This window comes from Mustelus asterias, chromosome 10 (assembly GCF_964213995.1).
Source record: "Mustelus asterias chromosome 10, sMusAst1.hap1.1, whole genome shotgun sequence".
Classification (NCBI taxonomy): Eukaryota; Metazoa; Chordata; class Chondrichthyes; order Carcharhiniformes; family Triakidae; genus Mustelus; species Mustelus asterias.
Genome location: NC_135810.1, coordinates 39,372,658 through 39,392,729, shown reverse-complemented (window position 1 = coordinate 39,392,729; position 20,072 = coordinate 39,372,658). Strand labels below are relative to the sequence as shown.

General features: G+C 44.0%; 1 protein-coding gene across 2 annotated transcripts in view; it reads left to right on the top strand.

The window, feature by feature from the left end:
• The window catches only part of myo16 (myosin XVI), a 427,463-nt gene that overhangs the window by 214,885 nt on the left and 192,506 nt on the right, over nt 1–20,072 (top strand). For both annotated transcript variants that reach the window (XM_078221662.1, XM_078221663.1), the window contains exons 12-14: nt 3,126–3,243; nt 8,254–8,401; nt 9,294–9,405. In XM_078221662.1, the coding sequence (XP_078077788.1) occupies nt 3,126–3,243; nt 8,254–8,401; nt 9,294–9,405 (378 nt within the window). The remainder of the gene's footprint in view (nt 1–3,125; nt 3,244–8,253; nt 8,402–9,293; nt 9,406–20,072) is intronic.

Genomic DNA, 20,072 nt, shown 5'->3' with positions numbered 1-20,072 from the left:
AATAAGCTGTATCATCATTGGGCCCCTTATCTCTCCCCTCCCCCCCCCCCCGACCCTTTCCTGCTCCTTCCCATTCCTTCCTCTCATTGCTATATGCACACAGATATCAGGATTGATGTCAGAGTTAAAATTGTAATGGAGAGGATTCAGATAGTTCACTGCTCGGTGGGTGCCGAGTGAGTCAGACTCCATCTGGAGCACTGAGTTCAGTTCTGGACTCTGCATCACAGGTAGGTTATGTTAGCCTTTTGGCTAATATAACAGAATGATTTGGGGCTAAAAGGGTTAAATTATGCAGAGACTTTGCAAAAACTTGTATGGTATTCCTTTGAATGTAGATGTGATTAAAATGTAAAAAATGTGCAAGTTTTTAAAAATTTATTTGTTAGAGTCACAGGTAGGCTTACATTAACATTGCAATGAAGTTACTGTGAAAATTCCCTAGTCGCCACACTCCGACACCTGTTCAGGTACACTGAGGAAGAATTTAGCATGACCAATGCACCTAACCAGCACGTCTTTCGGACTGTGGGAGGAAACCGGAGCACCCGGAGGAAATCCACACAGACATGGGGAGAACGTGCAGACTCCACACAGACAGTGACCCAAGCCAGGAATCGAACCCAGGTCCCTGGCTCTGTGAGGCAGCAGTGCTAACCACTGTGCCACCATGCTACCCGCAATAGGTAGATAAAGAAAAATTACTTCTTCTGATGGGGGAATCCAAAACTATAGTCCTGCGGATATGGATTCTAATCCCAACATGGCAACTGGTGGAATTTAAATTCAATTAATAAAATTCTGGAATATAAAGCTAGTCTCAGTAATGATTACCAGGAAACTAACATATTTGTTATAAAAACCGATCTGGTTCACGAATGTCCTTTAGCGAAGGAAATCTGCCTTCCTTAGCTGATCTGCCTACAAGTGATTCCTGACCCACAGCAATGTGATTGACTTTTAACTGCCGTCTGAAATGCCCGAGCAATCCCTTCAGTTCAAGGGCATTCAGAGATAGGCAACAAATTTGCACTTTAAAAGGAGGAATGGAGGTATAGACTATTTTCTAAATGGGAAAATGCTTAAGAAATCAGAAACACAAAGGGACTTGGGAGTCCTTGTTCAAGCAAGATTCTCTTAAGGTTAATGTGCAGGTTCAGTCGGCAGTTAGTCGGCCCTCAACATGAATGCAATATTAGCATTCATGTTGAGGGCTAGAATACTAGAGCAGGGATGTACTTCTGAGGCTGTAAAAGGCTCTGGTCAGACCCCATTTGGAGTATTGTGAGCAGTTTTGGGCCCTGTAGCTAAGGAAGGATGTGCTAGCCACAGAAAGGGTCCAGAGGAGGTCCACAGGAATGATCTCTGGAATGAAAAGCATGTCGTATGAGGAATGGTCTCTTCTCATTGGAGTTTAGAAGGCTGAGGGGGAATCTTATTGAAACTTACAGGATACTGTGAGGCCTGGATAGAGTGGACGTGTAGAAGATGTTTCCACTAGTAGGAAAATCTAGAACCAGAGGGCACAACCTCAGGCTAAAGGCACGATCCTTTAAAACAGAGATGAGGAGGAATTTTTTCAACCAGAGTGGTGAATCAGTGGAACTCTTTGCCGCAGAAGGCTGTGGAGGCCAGGTCATTGAGTGTCTTTAAGACAGAGATAGATAGGTCCTTGATTAATAAGAGGATCAGGGGTTATGGAGAAAAGGCAGGAGAATGGGGATGAGAAAAATATCAGCCATGATTGAATAGCGGAGCAGACTTGATGGGCTGAGTGGCCTGAGTGGTCTTATGGTCTTGTAAATGCAGACCTTGCCAGTGACACTATATTTCATTAAATAATTAAGGTTGAGGGTTGGGGGGGGGGGGGGGGGGGGGGGGTGGGTGTCTGGTTAATGGGGATCGGGAGGGGGAATATCAGGTCAGGCATGGGGATGGTGGCAGGGTCAGGCTGAGCCTGGGCTACTCGGGATGGTCAGTTCATGTCGCCTCTGGGGGGTTGGATCTGGCCAGGGCTGACAGGAGGGGCATGGGTGTGGTTGGGTCACGATTTGCGGAGGGGTGGGGGGGTGTTGTGGTCTGGTCAGGTTTTGGGGGAAGTGAATGTCAGGGGTTAGGTCTGTTTGACCCAGATGGGTGGTCGGGTCGGGCTTTTGAGCAGCAGTGAGCCTCGGGTTGGGTCTTGCCCCTGAGGGGGTAATGGGTTTGGCGGGGCCCAGGGATGAGTGGTGGGGGTGTTGTGGCGAGTGGGAGTGTGCCAGGTCAGGTGGGCCTGGGGTAGGGGGCAGTGTGGTTCAGGTTGGGTTAGGCCTTTGGATTGGGGTGTGGGAGGCTACGGGTCTGGTTGGTGGGGAGGGTGATAATTGAAGTAGTCAGGTGGTGGGTGGAATCCCGCATGGGATCAGGGTGGGCCAGTGCTGTCGTTACCCGGATGCTACAAGTGATTTTAAATCTTGCGAAACTATTGCTGCAACAGTCAGAACTATCTGAAGTTTGCGATTGAAATTGCATTTTAGGATGGTACCAGTGCAGGGCAATTTCCCAAAGGAAGTTTGAACTTCCTGTATGATTGCCAGAACTTCCAGCGGCAGTTCCCGGGTGTATCTTTTGGGATATCTTACTGATACACTAACCTCCTGACACACTACTCTGGAACTTGGAAGGTACAGCCAATGCTTTTATTCCCAAAATAACATGATGTATCTTACTTCAAGAGAAAAATATAATATATTTTGCCCTCTCCTAATTAACGTGTCCAACTGAAACCACAGAATCCAGGATTAATTTGAGCTTCATTTTTCCTAAAATAAAATGCAGCTGGGAAATGAAAGCTCTGACTGAAAATAATCCCTTTAATTTTGATAGGCTACCAGTTAAATCATTGAATATAAAACTGGATAAATATTATCCAGTCCTAAAACAATTCAGTTCAGGTCGAATGATGTTTTTAACACTTGCATATTTGGTGTACTGAAATTGAAGAATTACAATTATACAGTATGTAGATATATAATGGGGAAGAATCAATTCATTCACACATACTGAAATAAGTTTCCATGTCAGCCTCACAGTAATGATTGTAAAGTTGGTGCTACTTTATGTTTCGATGAACATTTTCTTTCTAGGTCAGCTGTGTACTGGAATCTTTTGGTCATGCCAAAACAACACTGAACGAAACTTCCAGTCGATATATAAAGTACCTGGGGTTGCAGTTCAGTGAAAACAACAGGACTTTAATTGGAGGTAAGGCTTTTTGTGAAATTACTTACTTTCAGGCTTTCACAAAATTGCACTCCTGGTGCAAATCTCCCAGAATTGCAAATCACAAATTTAAGAAAATGTTCACCGCCATTTTCTGATCATTCATAACTTCTAAGTTGAAATGGTTCTGAAGTATCTGGTTCAGATTAACACCAGCAAGCAGTGATCATTCAAAATCTGTTGGATTTTATGACCTGAATCCAGCCTTAGTGACGTGGGACCCAATGATATAGCTTTGTTGGAGAATGAGACTTTATAAAAACATTACCGGACTACATTCTGGTTTTGCAGGTGCAGCTCTGTTCCTGAAAACGTCTGTAACAGAGAATTACCATCAAGCCAAATTTGAAGTTCCCATCCTTTTTCAAATAAGCATTTTACAAATTATCTTTTAAATACAGGGTAGCCAAAATGGAATGCAAGCACCATGGGTAGAACTTAATCAACAAATCTCAGAATCACAGACTTGTGACAGCACAAAAGGAGGTTATTTGGCCCACCGTGTCTGCAATGGCTCTCAGAACGAATATCATGACTTAGTGCCATTCCCTTGCTTTTTCTCCGTAATACTGCACATTGTTTCTATTCCAATAATCATCTAACGCTCTCTTGAATGCCTCAATTGAACCTGTCTTCACCATACTTCCAGACAGTACATTCCAGACCCAAACCACTCACTGTGTGAAAATGTTTTTTCTCACATCGCATTTACTTCTTTTGCAAATCACTTTAAATCTATGTCCTCTTGTTCTTGGTCCTTGAGCAGGAACAGTTTCCCCATCTATACTCTGTCTAGCCCCCTCCTGATTTTGAACATCTCTTATCAAATCTCCTCTTAGCCTCCTTCTCTCAAAGGAGAACAGTCCCCACTTCTGCAATCCAGCCTCATAACTGAAGTTTCTCATTCCTGGGACTATTCTTGTAAATCTTTTCGGCACTTTCTGTGTTTGCATCCTTCCTATGGTGTGGTACCCAGAACTGTCCACAGTGTTTCAACTGAGATCTAACTAGTGTCTTGTATAGGTTCAGCATAACTGCCTTGCTCTTGTACTCTATGACCCTATTAACAAAGCCCAGAATACTATATGCTTTATTAACTGCTCTCTCCACCTGTCCTGCCACCTTCAATGATCCATGCATACATACACCCAAATCCTTCTGCTCCTGCACCCCTTTCAGAATTTTACCCTTATTTTGTATTGTCCTTTCATGTTCTTCCTACCAAATGCATCACCTCACACTTCTCCACATTGAACTTCATCTGCCCATTCCATATCATTTTGAAGTAATACATTGTCCTCTTCACAGTTTACAGTACTTCCAAGTTTTGTGTCATCCGCAAACTTTGAAAATGTCCCCTGCACAGCAAGGTCTAGATCATTAGTATATATCAGAAAAATCGCGGATCCCAATACAAACTGCTGGGGAACACCACTACAAACCTTCCTCCAGCCCAAAATATGTGCCTTGACCATTACTCGCTGTTTCCTATCATTCAGCAATCTTCTATACCAATACATGTGACAATAAATCAAATATTAAAAAAATCTCTCTCCCATCTCTCTCTCCCATCTCTCTCTCCCCCTCTTTTCACCATGTCCCTCACATCACTGGAGCAGTTGGTGCCAAATTCACTTCAACACCTCCAGGCATTCAGTGCTGCTTTGCCAGGCCATCAATGAAAGCAGGTGGGCTTCCTGGGTTTTCCCCACTCTTTAAAAAAAAGTGTAAATATTTCTCACTATTTGTTCACCTTCCCTCTCATCTTGGAAATTCTACAAAAGGCATCTATTTTCAGTTCTGGTCAGGACTGGGAAGCCTCATCCAGCATCCCCTCTCTGAATCAGGGTCACTGACGACAATCTCTGTGCCCGTAATTAAGAATGATTGAATCAGAGCAGAAGAGGGGCCGGAACTGAGACATTCTGGTCTCTGTGTGTCTGCTGTTCATGAATACACTCACTGAGTCATCAGCAAAGATTTTTAATAGCTATATACAACTTTCTGACTCCAATCACACATAGAAACTGCTCACCTAGTCCCTGAATGGCCTTGGAGGAAAGTGCAATGTTAGCAAACCACACATTGTGCCAGAGTTTATGATGTATCTGTTGCAACTGTATAACAGGGAATTAAGTCCACTTATGGCACAGCAAGAAATGTAAGCCCCAGATTTTTGTCCCCAGGTCTGGTTTGCTGAGTTGCGAGATTTTTCGGCTTGGTGAACCCAACATTTAAAAGTGCTCACCCACAGTCAGATATTCAGTTGTGGGCTTTGAGGGGGTATTGTGGACTGAAACAAGAGTCAGGTCAGGAGACCACAGAACGAATGCTGAGGCTGCTGGGTGCAGAGGCAGGCTAGGCGCAAGACCCCAGCAGTGAGTTTAAATAAATAAAAAGTAATCATTTTTAAAATCCCTCGATGTCTCACCCCTTCACACACCACATGCCTATGCTCCATCCATGCCAACCTAACAACCCATACCTCACCCACCTCTTATGACCCTCATGCCAACTTAGTGGCAACCTATGCCCCCATTCACCATCCCTTTGCCCTTACCCCGTCCATACCAACTCATCTAGTATCATTGTAGTTCTTTGACAGCTTTGACACTTCCTTGATAGCTTTGACAAGTTTGACAGCAGGACAGCTCTTTAACATTTCTTTGACAGCTGAATTGATGCATTAACTTAACAGCTGGAGAGCTCTTTGACAACTTGACAGTTCTAATGAGTTTGTGTGTATAAAAAAAAGCTCATTATCATGTTCATTTTTGACAAGTCCATAGGGTGCTTACCTCTCCAAAAGGGGTACTTTACCTATCCAAAGGGACCTAGAGTTTTATTAAAGTTTTAGAATATTTCTGTAACCAAAAGAAAAGTGACAAGACTACACAAATGGCTTTTTCTTAAAATGAGGTGTGAGCTAAGGATTTGTGTGTGTATGTAGACATATTTTAATTTATGATTTAAAATTTTTTAAAATAACGCATCAGACAAGTTTTAGTCTTAAACAAGGTATAGGATACTTTATGAAACTGCTGCTAAAAGTTACTGGGTAAGAGTGATAAAGATATTAACTAAAATAGAGATACAATGTTTAAAAGCAATAAGGATAGAAAGATACTTAAAGATGAGATTTCAAATCACTCTGTGAGATAAAATTGTGAGCCCATTACTTTGTTTTTTTTCCCAAGTTGAAGGGGTTGAAACTTGAGATTCGGTTTAGCAGATGGCTTCTGTAGTTGACTATTTGGAGATTTACTTATTCAGGCAGACTGAGCAGTCATAGAGTCATAGAGATTTACAGCATGGAAACAGGCCCTTCGGCCCAACTTGTCCATGCCGCCCTTTTTTGTCGGCAGGTTTCTGAGCGAAAGAAAAGGTTTTCTATTCTTCAATATTTCTGCAGTTAGCACACTTATAGACTAACGATGTTCTCTTGGTCGAACTGCAGTTTTTTTAACACCTTCCTTGTCCTCCCTTGGTCAAGAATCCCCTCTAATTTTGTTTCTCAGTGTTCTTCTTGGGGCTTCTGCGTACAAAAAATCTGTTCTCAAATAGATCTTGTACAGTTCCAAAACTTATAATGGCTGGTACGTTAATTTTGCTGAAGCATTGTGTACCCGGCAAAAAAGTTATGTTGAGGTCCTTTGAATTCCCTTCCTGTCTTCTGTTTTTTCAGAAGTAAAATGGTTTTTTTGCACCTTTTAGATATCATTGACCATCCCTGGAGGGATCTTTGCATTTTTTAAAAATGTAGACAGCTCTATAAATACAACTGGGAGGTGCCATGTTTTTTGTTCACACTTCCATTTCGAAAAAGGCTTTTAAACTCAATGTAAAGATTTGAAAGCAGAAATATGTTTTTAAAACTGTCGAACGTAAAATCTTTAATATCATAATTACACTTTCATGACAAGCAAAATAGCTTACGTTTTTACAGAATCTTCTCGTGTCATCAGGATTTCCAAAAGCAAACTGTATCCAAGATGTTTATTCACTCTTATCAGGTAGGGAAGTCCCTCAACCTATTTGCTATGAGTGCCACAAATTGAAATGAGATAAATGACGAGAAACTCCCACCAAAATCTTGCTGGCATTTATGTTGGCAGGATTTCATGGTTCCTCCAACAGTACACCCCGCCACGAGATGCATTCAATGGGAAACCCCATTGACAATGGTGAGACCATAAGATCCCGCCACCAGCAAGCAGCGCAGCACCTGCCAATGCCACAAAACACACCGCAGAGAGGGAGAAAAGTCCTGCTCTCTATTTTTGATGGTGTTGGTTGAAGGATTATTGTGTTCAGGGCAATGGGAGAACAACTTCTAATCATTGTCACAGGCTTCATTTAAACATTTTATCCAAAAGGTAGCATCTTTGACAATTACAGCTCTATGATTATGCAATGAAATTTTAACCTATGCTATATGCTCTATTCCTCGATTGGGGTTTGAACTCCTGATCTTCAGCTGCAGACTGAAGGCTACAACTGACTTTGCCAAGGTTGTCCTTGGGTTGAACATTATGAACTTTTAATGTTTTCATTGGTGATTATTGTGAGGAAGATTAAACTATTTCACTTCACGGTAAATTCTTGCCCATTAATATAAATGTATTGTAGTATGCTTCCAAGATGCATAATGCCATAATCTCCTCATTGTGTTCAAAATAAATTAGGTTAATGTAACTATGTCAAACTTCAGTGTGAGCTCTGAAAGAGTTAACTTCACTCTCCCAGCAGGAAGCAGCAGTTATCAGGATTGTATGGTGAGAAATCATGGATGCACGATAAAGAACAAAAATCTTCATGGACAATTTTACATAATTAAAGTAAAACAAAGTTATAAAAGGAATATATTGTTATTGCAATGATAAGCTTGTCATACTTATTGCAAGTTAAATAATAATTGGAATCTAGAGTTCACAAACCTTGTTGAACGACGTGACAGTTCTCTGATTATTTAATAAATTATTCTTCCTCTAGCCAGAGTTTATACCTACTGTTTAGAAAAGTCTCGTCTCATCTCTCGACCACTTAATCAGCGCAATTTTAATATTTTTTACCTGATGATTGATGGTCTGTCAACTGAGGAGAAGTGTGCTTTGTACCTCAACAATCTTTCTGCACACAGGTATGTGCTGTAGCATATTCTTTCTAAACAGACTGAGATCATGTTCCATCTATACCAAATATACCAGCAGATGGCAGTACTGTTGTTCATGGTGAGCCAGAGGATGCAATATTTATTATAATAAGGGGATCATCTGATAATGGGAAGTATGACTGAAAATTGTGATTTGTATGTATATTTGAAAAGGAAAGCAGAGCATAAATTAGATAGTTCACTTTAACACTGCCCGTAAATTGCCTAAGCATCCTGTGATTGGAAGGTCGCCAGGTTCCAACAGCAGGCTGAAGCTATTTGGGGAAACACTCCACTCTAGAAGTTTAAATTTCAATCCCAAACTCTGGCTGTTGAGCGCTCCAGATCAGAAAATCAGATAAAACTTGAAGCAGCTTTGTAATAAATTGAGAGCATTATTACCACGTGCAGTGTACCTCTCTCTATGCCACATCCTTCAGTGATGTGGAGATGCCGGCGTTGGACTGGGGTAGGCACAGTAAGAAGTCTCACAACACCAGGTTAAGGTCCAATAGGTTTATTTGAAATCATGAGCTTTTGGAGCGCTGCTCCTTCATCAGGTGAGTGAAGGAAACAGACAGACTCACCTGAGGAAGGAGCAGCGCTCCGAAAGCTCGTGATTCCAAATAAACCTGTTGGACTTTAACCTGGTGTTGTGAGACTTCTTACTGTGCACATCCTTCAATGAGATTGCAATCCATTCTACAGATCTGAAGAGTCCAATTCAGCATGGAAACCAGAAAATATATCAAATGTAGTTTTCCCTCAGTATTATTATTCTCTTGTTCTACTATATAGTGAGCACAAGTTAGTCAGTAGCAGCAAAGCATCAATGTTCATGAATTATTTGAGAATTAATTAACTATCCTGTTCGGCACAGGTATATGATCCAGAATGCACAGGAGGAGATGACAGCAACTGAGACAGTTCGAAACAGAGACAGATTTCTTGCTCTAAAGCAAGCCTTAAGACACTTGGGTTTCAACACTCTGGTAAGATAAACCAAGTTCTGAACTGTCATCTTACATCCTTCCACTGTTCTGAAAACACAGGATAAACTACATGGTTGTTGTTGCACCAACCACCTTCCTCAGTCAATTCAAAATAACAAGGTGCAGCTGGTATGGGCAAATCAAATCACCAGAAATGCTGCTTAAGTTTATTCTCCGATTACCATTTTTGATTGTAATTGAAACTAATTTTAACTTTGTTTTCTGCTGGGGGCAATTTTCTGCAGCTGTGGGAACATAATCGGAGCAGAATCTGGGAAATAGCAGCCACAGTTTATTGTATTGTTGTTTTATTCCAATATTAGGAGCGGTAGGGAGTGTGAAGGTGGAACTTTGTCCCCATCAGGACTATGAGGTGGTCACTTGTAACAGTACTGTCATGGACAGAAGCATCTGTGACAGGTAGATTGATGGGATGAGGTCAACTAGCTTTTTTCCTTTGTTCAAAAACAGAAAATGCTGAAAAATCTCAGCAGGTCTGACAGCATTTGTGGGAGAGAATAGAGCCAACGTTTCCAGTCTGGAGGGTCATCCAGACTCAAAACATTGGCTCTATTAGAACCATAGAACCATAGAAAATTACAGCTCAGAAACAGGCCTTTTGGCTCTTCTTGTCTGTGCCGAACCATTTTATGCCTAGTCCCACTGACCTGCACTTGGACCATATCCCTCCACACCCCTCTCATCCATGAACCGGTCCAAGTTTTTCTTAAATGTTAAAAGTGACCCCGCATTTACCACTTTATCCGGCAGCTCATTCCACACTCCCACCACTCTCTGCGTGAAGAAGCCCCCCCTAATATTCCCTTTAAACTTTTCTCCTTTCACCCTTAACCCATGCCCTCTGGTTTTTTTCTCCCCTAGCCTCAGCGGAAAAAGCCTGCTTGCATTCACTCTATCTATACCCATCAAAATCTTATACACCTCTATCAAATCTCCCCTCAATCTTCTACGCTCCAGGGAATAAAGTCCCAACCTATTCAATCTCTCTCTGTAACTCAGCTTCTCAAGTCCCGGCAACATCCTTGTGAACCTTCTCTGCACTCTTTCAATCTTATTTACATCCTTCCTGTAACTAGGTGACCAAAACTGTACACAATACTCCAAATTCGGCCTCACCAATGCCTTATATAACCTTACCATAACACTCCAACTTTTATACTCGATACTCCGATTTATAAAGACCAATGTACCAAAGGCACTCTTTACGACCCTATCCACCTGTGACGTCACTTTTAGGGAACTCTGTACCTGTATTCCCAGATCCCTCTGTTCAACTGCACTCTTCAGAGTCCTACCATTTACCCTGTACGTTCTTCTTTGGTTTGTCCTTCCAAAGTGCAATATCTCACACTTGTCTGCGTTAAATTCCATTTGCCATTTTTCAGCCCATTTTTCTAGTTGGTCCAAATCCCTCTGCAAGCTTTGAAAACCTTCCTCACTGTCCACTACACCTCCAATCTTTGTATCATCAGCAAACTTGCTGATCCAATTTACCACATTATCATCCAGATCATTGATATAGATGACAAACAACAATGGACCCAACACCGATCTCTGCGGCACACCACTAGTCACAGGCCTCCACTCAGAGAAGCAATCCTCCACAACCACTCTCTGGCTTCTTCCATTGAGCCAGTGTCTTATCCAATTTACTACCTGCCCATGTATACCCAGCGACTGAACCTTCCTAACTAACCTCCCATGAGGGACCTTGTCAAAGGCCTTGCTGAAATCCAGGTAGACAACATCCACCGCCTTCCCTTCATCCACTTTCCTGGTAACCTCCTCGAAAAACTCTAATAGATTGGTCAAACATGACCTACCACGCACAAAGCCATGTTGACTCTCCCTAATAAGTCCCTGTCTATCCAAATATTTGTAGATCCTATCCCTTATCACACCGTCCAATAACTTGCCCACCACCGACGTCAAACTTACTGGCCGATAATTTCCCGGATTTCTTTTGGAACCTTTTTTAAACAACGGAACAACATGAGCCACCCTCCAATCATCCGGCACCTCCCCCGTGAATACTGACATTTTAAATATGTCTGCCAGGGCCCCTGCAAGTTCAACACTAGCTTCCCTCAAGGTCCGTGGGAATACCCTGTCCGGTCCTGGGGATTTATCCACTCTGATTTGCCTCAAGACAGCGAGCACCTCCTCCCCTTTAATCTGTAAAGGTTCCATGGCCTCCCTACCAGTTTGCCCTATTTCCGTAGACTCCATGCCCGTTTACTCAGTAAATACGGATGCAAAAAAACCATTTAGTATCTCCCCCATCTCTTTTGGTTCCATACACAGATGCTGTCCGACCTGCTACATTTTCTGTTTCTGTTTCAGATTCCGGCACCTGCAGTATTTTGTTTTTATTTTCCCTCTTGTTTCTCTTCACCACATGCTGCAGACCTATTCTAGCAGCTATGTCCTTTAGGACTCAGCCTGCTTGGCCTGTTGTGCACTGAGTCACGCTTGGTGATGGTAATTGAAATCTCCCATCCACAGTACATTCTGTGCCCTTGCCACCCTCAATGCTTCCTTCAAGTGGTGTTTAACACAGAGCAGTACTGATTCATCAGCTGAGGGGGATGGTAGGTGACAGCAGGCAGGAGGTGTCTTTGCCTACATTTATCTTCATGCCATGAGAACTCATGGGGGTCAGAGTCAATGTTGAGGATTTTCACAGCAACTCCCTCCCGAGTGTATACTACTGCGCCACCATCTGTGGTGTGCCTGTCGTGTCAGTGGGACGGGACCAACCCAGGGATGGTGATAGTGATGTCTGGGGTATTGTTTGTAAGACATGATTCCGTGGGTATAACTACGTCAGGCTGTTGCTTGACTAATCTGTAGGACAGCTTTCCCAATTTTGGCAAAAACCCCCAAAAGTCAGTAATTGAGGGTTGACAAGAGTTGGGTTTGCCATTGTTATTTCTGGTGTCTAGGTTGGTCCGTCCTGATTCATTCATTCCATTCCTAAGGTCTCGCTCTAATTTTGTTCTTGTTAATCCTCAACTCCCCAACCAGCAAAAATAGTTTATATCTTCCCTTTCTGTTTCATAGAACATAGAACAGACAGCACAGAACAGGCCCTTCTGCCCACAATGTTGTGCCGAGCTTTATCTGAAACCCGTGTCAGATACCTATTTATTGATTACAGCTCAGCCTTCAACACCATTATTCCTGCAAAACTCATCTCCAAACTCCATGGCTTGGGGCTCGGCTCCTCCCTCTGCGACTGGATCCTAGGCTTCCTAACCCATAGACCACCATCAGTAAGGATAGATAATAACACCTCCTCCACAATCATCCTCAACACCAGTGCCCTACAAGGGTGTGTCCTCAGCCCCCTACTGTACTCCTTATACACCAATGACTGTTTGGCCAAATTCCCCTCCAACTCGATTTTCAAGTTTGCTGATTACACCATCGTAGTGGGTCGGATCTCAAACAATGATGAGACAGAGTACAGGAAAGAGATAGAGAATCTGGTGAACTGGTGCGATGACAATAATCTCTCCCTCAATGTCAACAAAATGAAGCAGATAGTCATTGACTTCAGGAAGCGCAGTGGAGGACGAGCCCCTGTCTAAATCAATGGGGACAAAGTAGAAATGGTCGAGAGCTTCAAGTTTCTAGGTGTCCAGGCCACCACCAATCTGTCCTCGACCCTCCATGATGTGGAGATGCCGGCGTTGGACTGGGGTAAACACAGTAAGAAGTTTAACAACACCAGGTTAAAGTCCAACAGGTTTATTTGGTAGCAAAAGCTACACAAGCTTTCGGAGCCCCAAGCCCCTTCTTCAGGTGAGTCATGACTCACCTGAAGAAGGGGCTTGGGGCTCCGAAAGCTTGTGTGGCTTTTGCTACCAAATAAACCTGTTGGACTTTAACCTGGTGTTGTTAAACTTCTTACTGTCTCGACCCTCCATGCCAGGGCTATAGTTAAGAAAACCCACCAACGCCTCTACTTTCTCAGGAGGCTAAGGACGTTTGGCATGTCCGCTATGACTCTCACCAACTTTTAGAGATGCACCATAAAAAGCATTCTTTCTGGTTGTATCACAGCTTGGTATGGCTCCCGCTCTGTCCAAGACCGCAGAAAACTACAAAGGGTCATGAATGAAGCCCAGTCCATCACACAAACCACCCTTCCATCCATTGATTCTATCTACGCTTCCCACTGCCTCAGAAAAGTGGCCAGCATAATCAAGGGCCTCACGCACCCCAGACATATTCTCTTCCATCGGGAAAAAAATATAAATGCCTGAGGACATGTACCAACCGACTCAAGAACAGCTTCTTTCCCTGCTGCCATCAGACTTTTGAATGGACCTACCTTGCATTCAGCTGATCTTTCTCTACACCCTAGCTATGACTGTAACTCTGCATTCTGCACTCTCTCCTTTCCTTCTCTATGTACGGTTTGCTTTGTTTGTATAGCGTGCAAGAAACAATACTTTCAACTGTACACTAATATATCTGGCAATAAGTCAAACCACACTCACTTAAATAGAAAGAGGGCAAATTCCCATTATCTCGAGATTCTTCTGGGGTGGCACGGTAGCACAGTGGTTAGCACTGCTGCTTCACAGCTCCAGGGTCCCAGGTTCGATTCCCGGCTCGGCTCACTGTCTGTGTGGAGTTTGCACATTCTCCTCGTGTCTGCGTGGGTTTCCTCCGGGTGCTCCGGTTTCCTCCCACAGTCCAAAGATGTGCGGGTTAGGTTGATTGGCCATGTTAAAAATTGCCCCTTAGAATCCTGAGATGCGTAGGTTAGAGGGATTAGCGGGTAAAATATGTGGGGGTAGGGCCTGGGTGGGATTGTGGTCGGTGCAGACTCGATGGGCCGAATGGCCTCCTCCTGCACTGTAGGGATTCTATGATTCTATGATTCTGCTTCCTCTTTGCAAACTGGGGAAAGGCCCAGAAAGTTGTAACATTTCCACTCTGGTTTCAGTGTGAGACTGCTCTGCTGTAGGCAATGGGTTGATAGGGTCAACATAAAAAGGTAGGGCTAACCATTTTCAACAAGAGAATGAATCTCCCCACATGAATCTAGATAAGATTTCTGTATTGGACTCTCCAGCTATCAAAACCCTATAGTTTTGCTTCTGGACTGAAGCACAATTTATGTTTAAGCATCACTTGGTTGAGTGATGCTTAAGATTCAAGTGTAAGCTGCAGTTTGCTTTCACACAAACGTGTAGGCTCTATGTTTCCTCCAGTAGTTTGATCCAACTTGGAATCAAGCATTCTTTTCTCCCTGGATAGCTCAACATGGTCAGCCAATGATTTACGATGCATATCATTGCATCTGAATTGTACAAATTCAGCTCTTCAGCAGTTGCTTCAACTAACTCTTCAAAAATAAAGCAACAGAGACTTCATCTGGATTGCCAGTGCAGTCAGTGGCCGATATTTTACCGTCGCACCCGCCACGGGAATCAGAGCAGGCAAGGGGCAGACAATGGGAAGGTCCGTTGACCTCGAGCAGGATTTTATGATTTTGGGACGAGCGAGGCTGTAACATCCCACCCAATGAGTATAACAATCTCCAGGGTCTCAACTTCCAGCGGATCACCTGTTTCTGAAACAGTTTCCTTCTCGTGAACCCGGTCAGGGAGGAGGCCTAGAAACTTCTCTGGTGGATGGTCACCATCTTTCTCAGTGCCTTCTGTTTCCAAGTCTTGTAGTCGGTCTGTGAAAAAGTGAGAGATCTGTAATTTCCTCCTGTGGTCCAGTGGATGGTGCTTCTGAATTTAAGACTGACTCATTATACAATGAATGAACTTCACGTACTGCTGCTGAATCCGTTGTGGAAGGCCTCAAACATGCTGACAGGCACAATTTCTCTTTATACCCTTTGAGTGTATCAAATAAACATAAGGTCAAATTAATAAGTAACATAAAGTAATGGCCACTAGGGGTTTCTACAACTAAAGACAAGATTCGAAAAACGTTTGCCAATTCAAATTGACATATTGGCCAGGATTCTCCCAAAAGAATTTTAAGTCCCCAATTCGCGTGAAAATAGGAGTAACTCCTGCTCATTTTTTTAGTGCGATTTTCAGAATGAATCTCCTACATTTTGAGCACTGCAGAGTGCCCTAGCATGATCCACTCTGAAAATCAGGGGGTGGGGCCTATTTCTGCCCAAGAGGCCAGCAGCATAACGCTGAGCGGGCCTTAGGCATACGCCAATCTGTCAGCGTCAAGATCGGCGCATGCGCAGTGGCCTCCGCATTGTTGGGCTCCAGATCACTGGCCAGCCTTGCACCTCCCCCCCCTGATTGCTCGTCTCCCAGACCGACACAGGCAAGTCCCAATGTCATCCCCCCCACCATGGCCATCCCTGATCACCGTCCTCCCCCCCTCTGCTCACGATCCTTGTGCAGAGTGACAACGGGACCCCCATCCCCTTGGCACTGCCCAATGCCTGGTGGGCAGTGCCAAGGTGCCCCTTGGGCATTGCTAGTTTGCCCCTTGGATAGTGCCAGGGGGCTAGGCTGGCACTGTCCAGGGAGCAGCCCCTTACATCTGACCTCCTGGGGGTGGTCTCAATGGCCTCTCTTCCCTCCAGTGAGGTCAGCCACCTGTTCCCCGTTAGTGGGAGGGGAGATGTTAGCGGGCCTGGACACCTCAGTCCTGGGCCCCACTAATCTGATGTATATTCAAATTTAAATATTGAAATCAGCTCCACACCGAGGCCTGGGCGCCCAGCGGGAGGTCCGTGAAATGGCCTTCACTGATGCCTCCTGCCCTGCTGCACAGCGGGCTGGGAGAATTACCCCCGTTATTCTGGGGGCCAGTGAAGCACTCCAACACCTGCAGTGCCCACTGGCTGTGGAAGAATTTCCCTCTGTACTAAGTAAGATCAAATTAACAAATCACTAAATCAACTAATTAAAATGGTAACTACTTAAGGGCCGCTGTAACAAAAGACAAAAATCGTAATGGAATCTTATCAAATTAAAACAAAATGTAGGTTTGGGGGTTGATGAAGCATTACAGTCCATGTGATACCCCATGGATCATGAAAGAGTTTCTCTTTGTGGTGCTCTAGACAGTTAATTAAACAATTCTCTTCACAGTTCACCTTCATACAGTTTATATGCTATTAACACTTACGGCACGGTAGCACAGTGGTTAGCACTGCTGCTTCACAGCTCCAGGGTCCCGGGTTCGATTCCCGGCTCGGCTCACTGTCTGTGTGGAGTTTGCACATTCTCCTCGTGTCTGCGTGGGTTTACTCCGGGTGCTCCGGTTTCCTCCCGCAGTCCAAAGATGTGCGGGTTAGGTTGATTGGCCAGGTTAAAAATTGCCCCTTAGAGTCCTGGGATGCGTAGGTTAGAGGGATTAGCGGGTAAATATGTGGGGGTAGGGCCTGGGTGGGATTGTGGTCGGTGCAGACTCGATGGGCCGAATGGCCTCCTTCTGCACTGTAGGGTTTCTATGATTCTATGATTCTCTTCAGCTGGGAGGATGCCAGTGTCATCCATTCCCCAAAGAAAAATAAAAGTAATGTGCTATGTTTGTGTCTGCAAGAAAGGATGTCCCGAGGCATGGTACATTGGGGAAACTATGCAGACGCTGCGACAACGGATGAATGAACACCGCTCGACAATCACCAGGCAAGACTGTTCTCTTCCTGTTGGGGAGCACTTCAGCGGTCACGGGCATTCGGCCTCTGATATTCGGGTAAGCGTTCTCCAAGGCGGCCTTCGCGACACACGACAGCGCAGAGTCGCGGAGCAGAAACTGATAGCCAGGTTCCGCACACACAAGGACGGCCTCAACCGGGATATTGGGTTTATGTCACACTATTTCACATAAATATTTCTGCTTTTTTCCTCCTGAGTCTTTATCATGCGATCCTAGAATCAGAATTTATGTCACACTATTTGTAACTCCCACAGTTGCGTGGACCTGCAGAGTTTCACTGGCTGTCTTGTCTGGAGACAATACACATCTTTTAGCCTGTCTTGATGCTCTCTCCACTCCCATTGTTTTGTTTCTTAAAGACTGGATTAGTTGTAAGTATTCGCATTCCAACCATTATTCATGTAAATTGAGTCTGTGTCTTATAAGTTCTGTTTGTGAACAGAATTCCCACTCACCTGAAGAAGGGGCTCAGAGCCTCGAAAGCTTGTGTGGCTTTTGCTACCAAATAAACCTGTTGGACTTTAACCTGGTGTTGTTAAACTTCTTACTGTGTTTACCCCAGTCCAACGCCGGCATCTCCACATCATGTTTGTGTATGTCATGATGTTTATACCTGTATATTATGTGAGCTGAATTTTGCCATTGGGCTTTGACATTTCATCGCCTGGGGTACAAACAAGTCACTACTTTGCACTGGTGCGTAGCAGCACCTGGGGCAATATTTTACTGGTGGTGACCAATAACAGACTGCCACTGGAACCACCATTCCAATGAGAATGTTGGCCTGTCCCCTTGAGCTGCTGACCCAATCAGAGAGCTGGCAACTCCGTAATCTCAGCAGGACCACCACTAGCGGTGTTGAGGCTCCATTACCAGGGAGATGGCAAAGTGCCTTCAAAAGAGCCGGTAGGTGATATTTGAACAGCAGGGGCCAGCAGGCAATTGGAGGTGGGGTCATGGGACACTGGCAGTAGTTTGTGCTTGAGGTAAGCCATTGCTACCGTGGTTCCCCTTCCATGATCAATGGAGTGTCAGTTAAGGAGGGACCTTTGAGCTTGCTGGGAGGTCACCGGGATTTGCCTGTCCCATTGAGTGTAACAGTTAGCCATCTATTGGGTGGGCTGCTAAGGTTTCTGTCACTGGTAATATGGCATTGTTAGAAGTTTAACAACACCAGGTTAAAGTCCAGCAGGTTTATTTGGTAGCAAAAGCCACACAAGTTTTCGAGGCTCTAAGCCCCTTCTTCAGGTGAGTGGGAATTCTGTTCACAAACAGAACTTATAAAGACACAGACTCAATTTACATGAATAATGGTTGGAATGCGAATACTTACAACTAATCCAGTCTTTAAGAAACAAAACAATGGGAGTGGAGAGAGCATCAAGACAGGCTAAAAAGATGTGTATTGTCTCCAGACAAGACAGCCAGTGAAACTCTGCAGGTCCACGCAACTGTGGGAGTTACAAATAGTGTGACATAAACCCAATATCCCGGTTGAGGCCGTCCTTGTGTGTGCGGAACTTGGCTATCAGTTTCTGCTCAGCGACTCTGCGCTGTCGTGTGTCGCGAAGGCCGCCTTGGAGAACGCTTACCCGAATATCAGAGGCCGAATGCCCGTGACCGCTGAAGTGCTCCCCAACAGGAAGAGAACAGTCTTGCCTGGTGATTGTCGAGCGGTGTTCATTCATCCGTTGTCGCAGCGTCTGCATAGTTTCCCCAATGTCTTGATGCTCTCTCCACTCCCATTGTTTTGTTTCTTAAAGACTGGATTAGTTGTAAGTATTCGCATTCCAACCATTATTCATGTAAATTGAGTCTGTGTCTTTATAAGTTCTGTTTGTGAACAGAATTCCCACTCACCTGAAGAAGGGGCTTAGAGCCTCGAAAGCTTGTGTGGCTTTTGCTACCAAATAAACCTGTTGGACTTTAACCTGGTGTTGTTAAACTTCTTACTGTGTTTACCCCAGTCCAACGCCGGCATCTCCACAATATGGCATTGTGACAGGAAGACTTCCTGTGCCATATTGTCAGCCATCTACCTTTAAACCTGCCTTCAATGAGCCTCAAAAATTCAGCCCTATGTGTGTAGAAATGTTAGGTGGAAAGTTACAATCCTCTCAGAGGCAACACTGCCTCCAGATAACAGAGGAGGTTTCTTCCTTCATCACTGTAACTTGTGCTGCCATGAAATGATAAGACAGGTTACATTTATGGAGCAGCACTTACAGGAGCTTTTATCAGAAAACTACAGGCATAAATCCATTGAATTTCTTCCTCTTGATTCAGATGGAGATAATTAGAAGCCATGAACCTGGGATTTGTACCTTTTCCTTCTGGGAGCACTCAATCAAAGAATTGACCCTTCCAGATCCTCCTGCTATCGTGCCTAATCAGTCTATATATAAATTTTCTGTGTACAGGTGCATACATTAACTACTCAGTAGTGCATTATAAATGAGTTGTCAGTGTTACTCTGTATGTACTTTACATCTGTTTGCATTGGTATCATGTGTCTTCACACTGCTGTGTGCCAATCTACTTTTTTTGTTTGTTCAAGTGTTGTATTACATGAGAGTGTACATGTTACTGTAGTGTTTTAAGCCTAATGCAGAGCGCTTTTGACAAATACCTCTGCTGAATTTTAGTAGCCACGGAGGGAAGGATTTTCTGGCAGCCAACCGGCTCTCCAAATCATTCCTGTCCCACCCACAACAAAATCCCAGCCTTGGAATCTCAAACATTCTATGATCTTGAATGACATTCAGTCCATCTAGTTCTGCTTTTCTGCTTACTCCTCACTTTATTTAATGACCTTCGATATAGCTTGTTAAAAACTGGAAGCAGCAACTTGGAGTTTACATTATGGAAGTTTTGATCTTGTTATCTGATAGAATAATAGGCTGAAATTCTCTGGTCTCATAAGCCCCACTACCACTGCCAGCGAAATCGGAGAATTTGATGCTCAGTCAAAACTCCATTCA